Here is a 13,880-nt window from a genome sequence, read left to right as displayed (position 1 = left end):
ATATATATATATATATATATATAAACATTTAAATCACGTGTTCATTTTGCTGATTTGCAAACAGCATTTATAGCCTTTATAATTTTACGGTGTCAAGATTTTACTTTCACCTTTGCAGTAGCTTCAAAAATAACTTTTGAATTTGTGTTCCTTTTCAGTATAGTACTTTCGAGGACAAATTTTTTTCAGAATAGCTTCAAATAGGCCCAAGTAAAATTCAAACTATAACATTACTAAATATATCCCAGGAAGAAAGATGGTACTGATAAACCACTAGACCCCGGCAAACCAGTGCGTGACACAATCCGTGCAAACCCTTTGGAAAAACTGTCAAATTAAAGCAAAAACAGTTACCGTTCTTTTCTGCATACCAAGATGATCTAATATATATTCCTTTTCATCATTACTTATAGCCGGGTGATTTTCAGGTGAGTCAGTAATCTTTGTGTGCCAAAATCCAAACCAAATGAGCCCACTAAGTCCGAAAATGTAAAACACAAGAGGCCATCCATTGTCAATATTTACTTCGCAGAGTAATCCAGAAAGAGGCAAAGCCACCACTGTTCCAAATTGCATTCCTAGAATAGTTTTATATTATTTAGGGGTTATTTTCATAGAAATTCTTAAGTACTTCTTCAGCCCCCAGTTTTATAGATTATGGGGCACCGTTTGATTCGGCTGATAGAAAAGCTTCAGCAAAGGCCTTATCCTTATACTGTTTACCAGAGAAATATATTAAAGTGACCAGTGCAATGTACGAAAATAACATTGCTGCAGATAAGGTCGGAAATGGGGTTAGTAGCTGGTTTTATATTAAACCATTTATTTTAAATGGAGATAAGGAGTGTTGTGTTCTATCCCGTTTATATGGATCGTTTTGGTGGACAATGTCTAGAGGAACGCAGCAAAAGCATTGGAGAAGTAAATTGGCATCCTAGACGAAGATGTTAGCAAAAGGAATGAACTTTTGGAGGTTTTTCGTGTACAGAGTGGGAGAAAGGGTTTGAAGATTAATGTTAAGAAGGCTAAATCGCTAAGGCTAGAAATAATTTAAGACGAAAAGATTATGTTGAGTAACAAGAAGATCGATCAAATGCGAAGTTTCACTTAGTTTGGCAATATTATTAGTAAAGACAGTGGGTTCTGCGAAGATGTTAAAGTAGAATAGCTAAGACCCAGGATGTTTTTCCACAGTTGAAAAAAAGTTTGGAAAAATAAATCTGTAGAATAAGTCGAAAGAATAAGTTTGCGAGTCTGTAAACTGATTAGAATATTGGAAGCTATATTGATGATAGTGGTGAAGTATGGTTCTGAAGCACGGGGGTTCGGAAAAACAGAGTAATATTTGCTAGATATTTTCAAGAGAAATCACCTATAGATTGTTTGGGGTACTGGACTTACTGACTGTATCTCAAACAGTAGGCTGATCGAAAAGTGTTGTTTAATCCTACTTTCTAGGGCTATAATGAGAGAAAGGCTAAAATGGCAAGGGTACATTCTGTGGATGAAGGATGACAGATTATCAAAGATTGTCCTTTTCGTCCAATCGTCTAGGGTCAAACGAACAGCAGGTTGTCCCCTGTTGGGAAAGGAGGATGTCATTAGGACAGATTTTAGGGAAATTGGAACTTCTTGGGAGGATGTAAACAGGGAGACATTGAATAGATGGGGTTGGACGAGGAGCATTTGTAGCTGTGTTGACTCCAGGTGGCTTAGTGCTTCAGTGAGTTGCTAGTAATAGTAGTACTAGCTGTTAAACTAAAGATTAGGACACCGCAGCCAAGAGCATCCCATGCCTTTAATCATTGAGAATGGAGGGAGGGTTGCAATCCTCTTATATTTTACCGGCTTACAACCTCTTTTTACCATATTTCTCCCAAGCCACAAAAAGCATTTTTGCATGCTATTGCTTTCAGCTGATCACCTCAAACTCCAGTTATCAGTAAACCTAAGAACAGTTTTCACTAAATTCATCTTCCTTAATACTTCTTCCCTCGCCTAGTGTCGTTACCTTCTGAAATGCTTTCCACACAAACATTTTACAATTTGCTTTTCAATAATGAAAGCAGTCTCAGTTGTTTTCTCAATAATCTTTTTTTCCTCATATTTGAAGAGAAATAGTTGAAATTCCAGCTCCTTGTTCCTCAGGTTCAGAAAACGGAATAGTTGTACGAGATTAATTCTATCAACGAGTTCACAATTGACCTGGCATTTAGCAATAGGGGAAGTTTTTCGTTATGTCTCTGATAATCTTAATCCTATACCTCCTAAAATTTCTGAGTCCTCCTTCGTATTACTTGGCGTTACAACACCTTCTATTTCAACGTGGAACATCCACGATAAAGAATATCATCCATAAAGGTAACGTCCTATCTCCCTCTTTAAGCTCCTGAATAAACTTGACACACCCCTCCCGTTCTTTAAGGGTTTGTACTTCCTCTATCCGCCCTCATTTTCAGTATGTTTGTCCAGTTTGATACCCTGGTATCTCCTACGAAATATCAGATAAAATCGAATCCATACAAAACAGGAGTCGTGCAAACAATTTTCGAAAAAGGCAAGGTTCCATACGCTGTTCAACTAAAAAAAGCTAAGTTGGTAGCGCTTGAGTGCAGGAGAGTTGCGTTGTACCTCCATATTTAAAAAAATATGCAATAACAAACTCTAGCAGGGAAAAAACTTTTCCCAAAAAACTACCCCCTCATTTGGGTCCATCCGTCTCGGGTTGTTGCTGAGCCGGTTCCAACTGTTGATGAAGTCAAAATTAATGCATAGTAGATCTAAGAACAGTTTCATCATAACTTTGAGTTCTGTATTAGTGATTTGTAGAAATGAATTTGAAGTTACTTTTATCAATCGACCGTCTGGCTTATCCTATGGATCTCTATAGTTGTATTCCCCAAGCCTTTGATACCCCCGTTTCCCAAACTTCATTTGAACCCTCAATTTTGTTGGATATCATCTTTCCGTCTTCTAACATAATAAAAACAATATGATGTAGGCAGAGTCAAACTTGGCTTCTTCACTGAATACTACTTCTTCCAAGACATTAGTTAAAAAAGTTTTCCTAAGAAGTTTTTCAAAGAAAAGTAAAGAGCCACATTAAATTGAAGACGAGCAGAAATAAATTCCCCTAAAAATTCAAACTCAAAACAATCAGATTTTAATTTTAAAGAGTAAAGAAAACCCAAAGCGAACAGAAATTAAACAAACAATCATAATAAACAAACATACAATGGATGTTAACATAAATGAATAAATAAATCTTGAAACGAGTAAAACTTAAATTGAAAATTCAAATCAAACTTAAAACGAACAAAACTGCAACACACAAGATTTTGGCAACTGTCCCCTCCCCTAACGGAAAAGTACAATGCTTATTGCGTCATTCGTGCTTTACTGAAAACAAATTATGTTACGAATATTTTCTTTTGTACTAGTTACAACATTTAAAAATACAATGAAAATTACAGTAAAATAAAATCTTTAACTGATGAGCTTTCAGCAATTAATACCATCCCCCTCCTAACTGTAAAAGCCTAAAGCCTATTGCATTATTTGCATTTTATTAAATACTTTATTTATCTTGGACGGTTCTTGGAAAGAACTTACATTATTAAACTGAATATTTGATATGTAATGCTACTAATAGCTGAAAAATCAGGAATTCAAGATTTTACTTCCCTACAATTAATATTTCTATTTTTAATTCTATAAACAAAAGGAAAATTTTTGTTACATAATTTGTTACATAATGTCGTTCTCAGTAAATAAAATCGAATTTAGAAAGTCATATTTATTCGAAATATGAATTTTTTAAGTTGCTGAATTTATTTATACTCAAAATGCGAATTGTTCTCAACAAAGCAAAGTGACTTTTTTTTACAAGGCGTGGAGGACGTTGGTCCTACACAAGTTTGTTGTAATTTCTGTTTGTTTTCAGCTCAACTGATAGCTTGATTATTTAATGTAATTTCTGCTCGCGTTGTATTGCACTTATATATTGACAGGAATTCATACTCGTTTTGCCATTGAATTACTAACTGACTTTATTTCCACTCATCTCAGTTTCAATACAGTCCTTTATTTTTGTTCAAAAAACTTCTTCTGTGGAATTATGTTTAAATTAATGCAGGAAAACAGTGCCTAGATCCTCAAGTGCCCAATTTCTCCAATTTATCGTTTTGGTAACGAGAAACTGAGAAGACCTACAGAGAGCAATGTCTGATATTCTTTCGATACACACATATATAAATCTATTTTGTTGAAACATGATGCGGTTTAGAATAATCAAAGAACGAAACGTTTTTAAAGATTTAAAAATCATATCAGTCAGTTTGAAACTATGTGAAGTAGTTCGTCACCAAATACTATGACAGGGAACAGATCAATGGGTAAATAATTTTGGTGAAGAAAGTGTTTAAGGATGTAATGAATTTTGATCATAATTGCTCAAGTTTGATATATAAAAAGTAAGAGAAAATCGCTCTCTTTTTAGAATTTTTATTCTTCTATTTGTCAAAAAAACAAAAATAGGCATTGTATTTTATCTCGACTGTGATGCTTTTTGGTTCTTTTTTAGAAAGTAGAAAACAGTGCTGATGCTAAGTTTTGACACAACTTATTATCATCTTTTGAGCTTTTTAATGGATTTTCAAGGACTTTGGAATACGATGTTTTTCCTCAAAGGACTATTTTATGTTTTGAAAGTTCAGGGCGCAAGGATAGGTTTGGAAATAAATGTTAAGAAGAAAAAGTCACTTAGACTAGGAATAAACGAAGGTGAAGAGGTGAATAATAATTTCTGAGATGTCACTGGCTAAGCATGACAAGATGAGAAAAAGATATTCGTAAAGAAAAATGATATTTTCAGCCAGTGAAAAAATAAGTCCAAATTTCAGTGCAAAAAACAGAAAAATAAAACTAACAGTAAAAAAAATTAAGCAAATAAAACAAACCATAAAAACAACCACTAAAATAAAAGAAGACCCTTTTATGATAACGGTGAAAGAGAAATTATAATAAAAATCAATAGTATCCGATAAAATCCCGTTCTATTACTGTATTAAGGCCCGTTAAGCGAAAGTATCGGTCGAAATATATGCACTTTTTTTTACTGGCAGTAAATATCCTCGTTTTTCCTCCTCTAAGAATAACTTTTCTTCTTCGTGAAGGGATGATGATGGGTGACGAGAAGATTGATCAAATGTGTAGCCTCAATTACCTGGACAGTATTATTAGTGATAATGTTGGTTACAGAGAAGATGTTAAAATTAGAATAGCTAATGCCCTTGGTGTTTTCTCACCGAGAAAAAAGTTTGGAAGAATACAAAGATAATTCTACAAGCCAAGAATAGAGTGTTCGAAGCTATGATGATGACAGTGGTCAAGTGGGGTTCTAAAACATGGGCGCTCCAGAAAAAGAAAGAGGATTTATATGTGTTTTCTAGATGAACTGTCTGTGGATTGTTTTAGATATTCGTTCGACTGATCGTATTTCAAACAAAAAGCTGTACAAAAATACAATTTCATTTTCTCACTTTCTAGACATCTAACTTTCTAGGACTAAAATGAAAAAATGGCCAAGATGGATAGGGCATGTTTTGCGAGTGAAGGATGACATATTATCAAAGATCACCCTTTTCACCCATCCACCAAGGAACGAAAAGCAGTTGTCGTCCCCGGATGGGTGGGAAGAGGTTAGAGCTTCCTAGGAGAGTGTAAAGAGGGATGCTTTGAATACATTAGGATGGAAGAGGAGCGTGCGCAGCTGTGTTGCCTTAGGTGGCAACACAGGTTGCCACCTAAGTGTTGCTGTAATTAATTGTAAGATGTAGCAGTAATAGTAGATAATGTTTTGCAATTCAGTTTTTAATTACAGAGAAAAAGAAGAGATTTTTTTCTACAATGCAAAAGAAAGAAAAGTTTTTTCCTGGAAGGAAAATACAGGAAAATACAGAAAGAAAAATTTTTTTGCAAAGAAGGAAAATACATCAAGAAGAAAAAATACTAAAAAGAAACAGAAATAAATAGAAGATACAAAAATTGGAACAAATTTCTGACTTGGATATAAAAACTGAAAACTATTTTAAAATTATTCATAAAAAATGAAATTGCTTTTTGAAACCATATTCATATTTTGAATCCTATTTTCCAGCGTACTATAAAATCACTTGGGCTAAAGATTTTACCATACTGCCTCTTACTTTCATAAGGCTATCTGTAGACTATAGTCTTTGTGACTATAGAGTAAATTAAACAATTGATACCAAAATAGCCATAGTTAATACCTGCCATAATGAATGATCCTAGGGTACTTCTTTCATTACAAGGGATCCAGCTTGCCATTAAAGAATGCATTGCTGGTAATGTCACGCCCTGAAAATTAATAAGGATAAAATAATCCATAAAGTTGCTATACACACTAAATTCACTTAAAACTCTACTTTGATCTACATGCTTCTTATACGTTTAAAGAGGCCTCCACGTGTATTTTTGGCAAGACTTCCAAGCGTGTGCCTTGTCAAACTGGCGATGGTAATTCAAAATGTTGTACATTACATGAAATATATTTCACAGGAGAGCAGAAAACGAAAAATACGTTTGGGGATTTTTACTTTCATTGCCACTCAGTTCGTGAAAAGAAAATTGTTTTAGAGACCCAAAACAGGGTAAAAAGAACATTTTCGGTACCGGAATCTGGATTTCCTAATTATTTCTGTGAGTAAGATAAGAGCATATGGTGTACGAAGTAAAGTAAAAACCGAATGTTGGGAACAAAATAAAATAAGAAAATATGGATTGAACTATTGAATAGACCTTGCTCAAACAGTTCGTGGTAACGAACTGTAGTAAGGAGCAACCCGGTTCAATAGTAACCAAAACTCTAAAAAAATGGAATTTTGATAGCAATAGCTACATCAAAAGAATCGCACTTTAATGCCGATTTTAAATATAAAAGTTTAATCAAGTTTAGTCTTACTCATTAAAAGTTACGAGCCTGAGAAACTTTGCCTAATTTTAGAAAATAGGGGGAAACAACCCCTAAAAGTCAAAGAATCTTAACGAAAATCACACCATCACATTCAGCATATCAGAGAACCCTTGTAGAAGTTGTATTTTACCAACAAAAATGTACTCCTACCAACAAAAATGTAAAATTTTGTATTTTTTGCCAGAAGGCAGATCACGGATGCGTGTTTATTTGTTTGTTTGTTTTGTTTTTTCCCAGGGGTGATCGTATCGACCCAGTGGTCCTAGAATCTTGCGAGAGGGCTCATTCTAACGGAAATGAAAAGTTCTAGTGCTCTTTTTAGTGACCAAAAAATTAGGTCACTCCCCCACAGTCAACGTGGGAGGGGCCACAAGTTACAAACTTTGACCAGTGCTTACATATAGTAATGGTTATTTGGAAGCGTACAGACGTTTTCAGGGGGATTTTTAGGTTGGAGGGGGGTGTTGAGAAGAGGGGGATATGTTGAGAGAACTTTCCTTGGAGGAACTTGTCATGGGGGAAGAAAATTTTCATGAAGAGAGCGCAGGATATTCTAGCATTATTAAAGAAAAACAATGAAAAATCAATATGAAAGTTTTTTCAACTGAAAGTAAGGAGAAGCATTAAAACTTAAAACGAACAGAAATTATTACGCATACGATGGGCTCACCTCCTCCTAGTACCTCGCTCTTTACGCAAAAGTATTTTTAGTAATTCCAACAATTTATTCTACGGCTTTTTGTGATTCAGGGGGTCATTCGTAAGAAATTAGGACAAAATTTAAGCTTCAGTGTAAAGAGCGAGGTACTGGCGAGGGGGTGAACCCGTTCATATACGTAATAAAAATATGAGAATACAGAAGTTGGTTACGTAAGCTAATTTGTAAGTTACGTATATCTTTTACTAATAAAAACATTCGTAAAAAATTAAAAGTTCTAGTTGCCTTTTTAAGTAACCAAAAAATCGGAGGGCAACGAGTCCTCTCCCCCCGCTCCTTTTTTTCTCAAAATCATTTGATCAGAACTATGAGAAAGCCATTTAGCCCAAAAAATAAATATTCAAATTTCATTTTAATTATTCATCTGCGGAGAGCCAAAATCAAAACATGCATTGATTCAAAAACGTTCAGAAATTAAATTAAAAAAACTAGTTTTTTTAACGGAAAGTAAGGAGCGACATTAAAACTTAAAACGAACAGAAATTACTTCGTATATGAAAGGGGCTGCTTCCTCATCAACGCCCTGCTCTTTACGCCCTACGCTATAGTTTTTACTGTTTTAAAAAGTAGAGTTAAGAGAAAGAGTCAAACTTTAGCGTGAAGACCGGGGCGTTGATGAGGAAGCAGCCCCTTTCATATACGAAGTAATTTCTGTTCGTTTTAAGTTTTAATGTCGCTCCTTACTTTCTGCTAAAAAAAAACTTGTTCTTTTCTATTTAATTAGTTTAAAAGGAGGCTGCTATAGATAATATTCATATCGTTTTGTCTGGCAGTGATTGTAGTCAAGCGTCAAATTTTAGAGCCAAAAATTATATGTTTGGGATTTCAAATTCAGTGAAACAGAAAAAATGCATTGTGTCACTAGGGATTATTTTCATTAAGCAGCGTTGACAAACATGTATTGCTCATAGTATTTCGCAAGGTTTGACACTTCAAGTGTCGTTCCACATATATACTTAGCTGTGGAGGCTAGGCAAGACTTACTTGTCAAGACCTCTTTTTCATTCTACTGTTTTATAGGCTAAACAATAAAATTCTTTCATAATTTTTCTACACATCAATTAGTACACAAAAGTATATCTAGAAAGGTGATTATATGCGCTAAATTCTTTTAGTTCTTTTGTAGAGGACGGGAACTACCAACGAGTCTTACTGCTACCAACTACTGACAACTCACAACAGCAACAAGCCATCTGAGACCGACACAGCTAGGCACGTTCCTCCTCCATCCCAATTTTTACAAAACCTCCCTCTTTATACCCTCCCAGGAAGTTCCCATTTCTGTTCGTTTGAACAAAGATGTTCGGGAAAACTCGTCCCCTACTATTGAGCTCTATTGAGCGCTATTGAGCTCTGTAATAGCTGCATTTGGTTCTTCTCTTGCCTCCGTGACCAATACTTCTTCCAAATCTCGACCTTCATCTTAAGACCTTTTTCAGTACCCAAAAGAAGCACTTTATAATTTTCCTACATTGATTAAACATCATTACAGTATCTGCTCTTAAGTAAAGCCGGAATCAAAGAAGGTCGCTTTGCAGCAATATAAAATGAGAACTGGATCGTTCCTTGAAATCAAACAGCACGGAGTCTAGGACGGAAATGAAAGCTGCCATTTTGCAGTGATTAAATAAAAAAAAAGTTTTCCTTTAACTGAAAATAAGGAGTGAAATTAAAACTTAAAAACTTCACACTAAAATTTTTTATTCTTTTAAAAATAGAGCTGTGATAAAGAGTCAAACTTTAGCGTAAAAAGCGAGGTACTGGGGAGGGGACAGTCCCTATCATATACGGAAAAATGTCGGTTCGTTTTAGGTTTTAAAGCTGCTACTTACTTTAATTTAAAAAAACTTGTTTTTTAATTTAGTTTCTGAACGTTCTTGAACTAATGCAGGTTTTGATTTTGGCTCGCCGTACATGAGGAATTAAAATGAAGTTTACATATTAATTTTACTTTTTTTTGGTTAAAAGGCTTTCTCAAAAGTTTGATTGGATGAATTTGAGAAAAGGGGGCGGAAGAGGGAGCCTAGTTGCCCTCCAGTTTTTCTAGTTACTTAAAAAGGACATTATAACTTTTAATTTTATTTACAAACGTTTTTATTAATAATAAATGTACGTAACTTACAAATTAACTTACGCAAGGAACATCTATATTCGTTTATTTTATTACGTATAACAGGAGGTTCGCCTCTAGTCAATACCTCGCTATTTACGCTAAAGTTCAAATTTTGTTCCGATTATTTAAGAATGACCCCTTAATCACAAAGACCGTTTAAATAGGACAAAAAGCTTTTATGAAAGTACTTAAAAAAATTTAGCGTGAAGAGCGAGGTATTCAGTAGGGTGCAAACCCTCTCATGTAATAATTACTGTTTTAAGTCTTTAAGTCTTGATATTGCTCCTTACTTTTCGTTGAAAAAACTTGTATTTTCATTTAATTTCTGATGGTTTTTTGAATAATGCTGGGAAATGCGGAACCTCCTTCGAAGCAATGTTCCTTTCCCCGTTAAAATTCCTCCATGGAAAGATCCTCCCATGTAACATCTTAACCCCCCCCCCTTCGCCACCACTCTCAGAAAAAATCACCCTTGAAAACGTGTGTATACTTCCCAATAACCAATGCTATATGTATACATTGGGCAATGCTCATAACTTGCAGCCCTTCCCTCAGGGACTGTAGAGCATTAAGTAATCCAAAAAGATATGGTCATTATATTTTTCGACCATGCCGAACAAAAGGGCTATCGCAAAATTTTGATCAAGTGATTTTCGGGGAAAAACTAGCGCGGAAGGAGGTCTAGTTGCCCTCCATTGTTTTGATCACTTGAAAGGGACAGTAGAACGTTTAATTTCCCTTTGAATAAGCCCTCCCACGATATTCTAGGACCACTGGGTCGATACGATCACCCCTGGGGAAAAAAACAAGTAAATACGCATCGGTGGTCTTTCTTTTGGCAGAAAATACAAATTTCCATATTTTTGCAGGAGCCTGAAACCTCTGCAGTAGGGCTCTTTGATACGCTGAATCTGATAGTGTGATTTTCATTAAGGTTCGATGGGTTTTAGGAGGTGTTTTTAGGAGGTTTTTTCGAAAAAAGGCAAATTTCTTCAGGCAGGTAACTTTTGATGGGTAAAACTAAATTTGATGAAACTTATATATTTCAAATAAGTATAAAAATCTGATTATTTGATATATCTATTGGCATCAAAATTCAGTTTCCCAGAGTTTCGGTTACTATTGAGCCGGGTCACTCCTTACTTACAGTTCGTTACCATTAACTGTTCGACTTCCTGGATCCATCTACTGTATTTCCGGCCAGTATTTAGAACGTGAACCTATGTGTGACTGCGTAGTCTTGATGATGGGACCAACCATATCGGGTATATTTCCAACATCGTGGAGTGGGATTTCGTTTCTACTTCAGACTGCATATCATCCAGTGTTACACACACGAAGCTTATAATTCCTAATACTCTTACGAGATCGTCATCTTTCTCCTGCGGTGAGAGAATAATGTTTGTTGCATCCGCTGTAAGTTGCGGATACAACTGAATCCGCTATCCGCTGGTGATGCCATCTACTTTTATCAAGTAAAATCAGAAAATTAACGACTTCTAGGACAGTCAATACAATACAAACTATACCGGTAGTACTTTTTATCTAGCTCTAAATTTAGGTGAATTACAAAAGAGCCACTTGCCAAAAGGATACAACGAACATTTGCATATTTTTTAACTAACCCATAAATTTGTTTACAATAAAATAGCGTAGCTATTTTATCAAATAGTTGGAATTAAAACGATATACCTATTTTTCGGAAACTAAACAAAATTGAATCCAAATAAAATTATATCTCTAACTGAAAAATTAAATAAAAAACAGGTTTATTTCTTTGACTGAAAGTAATGAGCGACATTAAAGCTTAAAACGAACCGAAAGGATTCCGTATATGAAAGGGGCTGTCCACTCCTCAATGCCTCGCTCTTTACGCAAAAGTTCTTTATCATTTCAAAAATAGAGCTGTGAGAAAGAGTCAAACTTTAATGTAAAGAGCGAGGCATTTACGAGGGGACATCCCCTTTCATATACGGAATAATTCCAGTTCGTTTTAAGTTTTAATGTAGCTCCTTACTTTCAGTTAAAAAAACTTGTTTTTTTTTATTCAATAGTGGTAATAGTTTTAACCCCCCATGAGCCTGCAGATAAAATAGAAAAAATGTAAGAGGAGGGGTAGGAGTTGGATCTAATCACTCATCTGCCATCAATTAGACTCAACCTGAATAATAGTGCGGGCTTATACCTCTTTTCTTGTTGCAGAAAAAGAAACATGTTTCTGACATTTATTTTGGAATTTATTTAGCTAAACTGATTTGGTTCATAGTCGATAAAATTATACACAGTAATTTGCCAGTGTCCATGAGAGGGCAAGTGTCACCCCCCTTTTCAATACCTCGCTCTTTACGCTAAAGTTCAAATTTTGTTCCAATTCTTTAAGAATAACCCCTGAATGACGAAGCCCGTTTAATTAGAATAAATAGCCTTTTGTAAGCACTAAAAAACTTTAGCGTAAAGAGCGAGGTATTAACGAGTGGGTGAACTCGCTCATATATATAATAATTTCTGTTTATTTAATTTTTAATGTTTCTCCTTACTTTCATCTGGAAAAAAAATGTTTTTCTATTTAATTTCTCATTGTTTTTAAATAGTACTGGGACATCCGGCGCCCCGTTTATATCAATGTCCCTTCCCCGTGAAAAATTCCTCCATGGAAAGATTTTCCCACGAAATCCCCGACGCACCCCCCTCCCCCATACCAGAAAAAATCCCCTTTGAAAACGTCTGTATACTTCCCAATAACCGATACTATATGCAAACATTAGACAAAGCTCATAACTTGCAGCCCTTCCCCCGAAGACTGTGGGGCATTAAGTCATCCACAAGGACATATTTATTATATTTTTCGACCATGCTCACCAAAATGGCTATCTCAAAATTTTGATCCTGTGATTTCGGGGAAAAAATGAGCATTGGAGGGGGGCTCGTTGCCCTCAATTTTTTGGGCACTTAAAAAGGGCATTATAACTTTTAATTTCCGTCCAAATGAGCCCTCCCGCGAAATACTAGCACCACTGGGTCGATACAATCACCCCTGGGGAAAAAACAAATAAACACGGATTCGTGATCTTACTTCTGGCAAAAAATACAACATTCCACATTTTTGCAGATATGAGCTTGAAACCTCTACACTTGGTTTCTCTGATACACTGAATCTAATGGTGTGATTTTAATTAAGGTTGTATGGCTTTTAGTAGGTGTTTCCCCCTTTTTCGATAATAAAGTAAATTTTCACGTAACTTTTGACAAGTAAGACTAAACTTGATTAAACTTATATATTTGGAATCAGCAAAAATATGATTCTTTTGATGTGTCTATTGGCAACGAAATTTCATTTTTTAAAGTTTCGGTTACTATTGAGCCGGGTTACTTTTTACTTACAGTTTTTTTTGTTTAAAGCGTTTTAAGACTACTTGGTAACACTTCACTGCCAATGGCACTAAGCTTTGAAGTTCGTTTAGACTCAAGCTGAAGTGCCTAAGCTTTCTCTTTTATTAGCTTAAGTTACTATTCTGTCTGAATTTTATGTTAAAACCATTAATTTTAGTAGCCTATTACATTACATACGTCTAATACACGACTGATAGTGCGTCCTTGTGATATTTTCTATCCCTGGGGTTTTTTTCCCGTAGTTATTTGTCTGGCTGGCATTTTCTGAATGCCTATATGTGGGCTCTATATTTTTAAATGAAAGATAACAGAATTGTATCTGAAACGAATGGCAAGAAAAAAAAAGATTTTATCATAAAACTTGTCATAAAATCTCTACTCGTGCAGTTTTCTAGGCTGAATTTTAAACTGATATCAGATTTGATCAGTTTCTTCAGTTTTTGCAATAGGACCGTGTCTTCCTGTTTTTCAACAAATATATAAATAAGCTGAAATTTACAGAAAGCAGTGTTTATTACAAAGAGGGACCAATTAGTTTTTAAGTTTTTTTTTGCTCTAGTGTGAAAATTTATTGATAAATTTGTATGCTGAATCCAAAAGTGCCACTGGAACTTAATCATCAATTATGGCTGATGTGTGATTTTTTTTTTTTTTTTTGTTATTAT

General features: G+C 34.9%; 1 protein-coding gene across 6 annotated transcripts in view; it reads right to left on the bottom strand.

Moving 5' to 3' along the window:
- LOC136039900 (putative inorganic phosphate cotransporter) overlaps window positions 1–13,880 on the bottom strand; it is a 148,300-nt gene that overhangs the window by 93,796 nt on the left and 40,624 nt on the right. For all 6 annotated transcript variants that reach the window (XM_065723887.1, XM_065723885.1, XM_065723884.1 and 3 more), the window contains exons 4-5: window positions 6,291–6,378; window positions 355–578 (exon numbers count right to left, since the gene is read on the bottom strand). In XM_065723887.1, coding sequence (XP_065579959.1) covers window positions 355–578; window positions 6,291–6,378 — 312 coding nt within the window. The remainder of the gene's footprint in view (window positions 1–354; window positions 579–6,290; window positions 6,379–13,880) is intronic.

This window comes from Artemia franciscana, chromosome 20 (assembly GCF_032884065.1).
Source record: "Artemia franciscana chromosome 20, ASM3288406v1, whole genome shotgun sequence".
Lineage (NCBI taxonomy): Eukaryota > Metazoa > Arthropoda > Branchiopoda > Anostraca > Artemiidae > Artemia > Artemia franciscana.
This window is presented reverse-complemented; position numbering and strand designations above follow the sequence as displayed.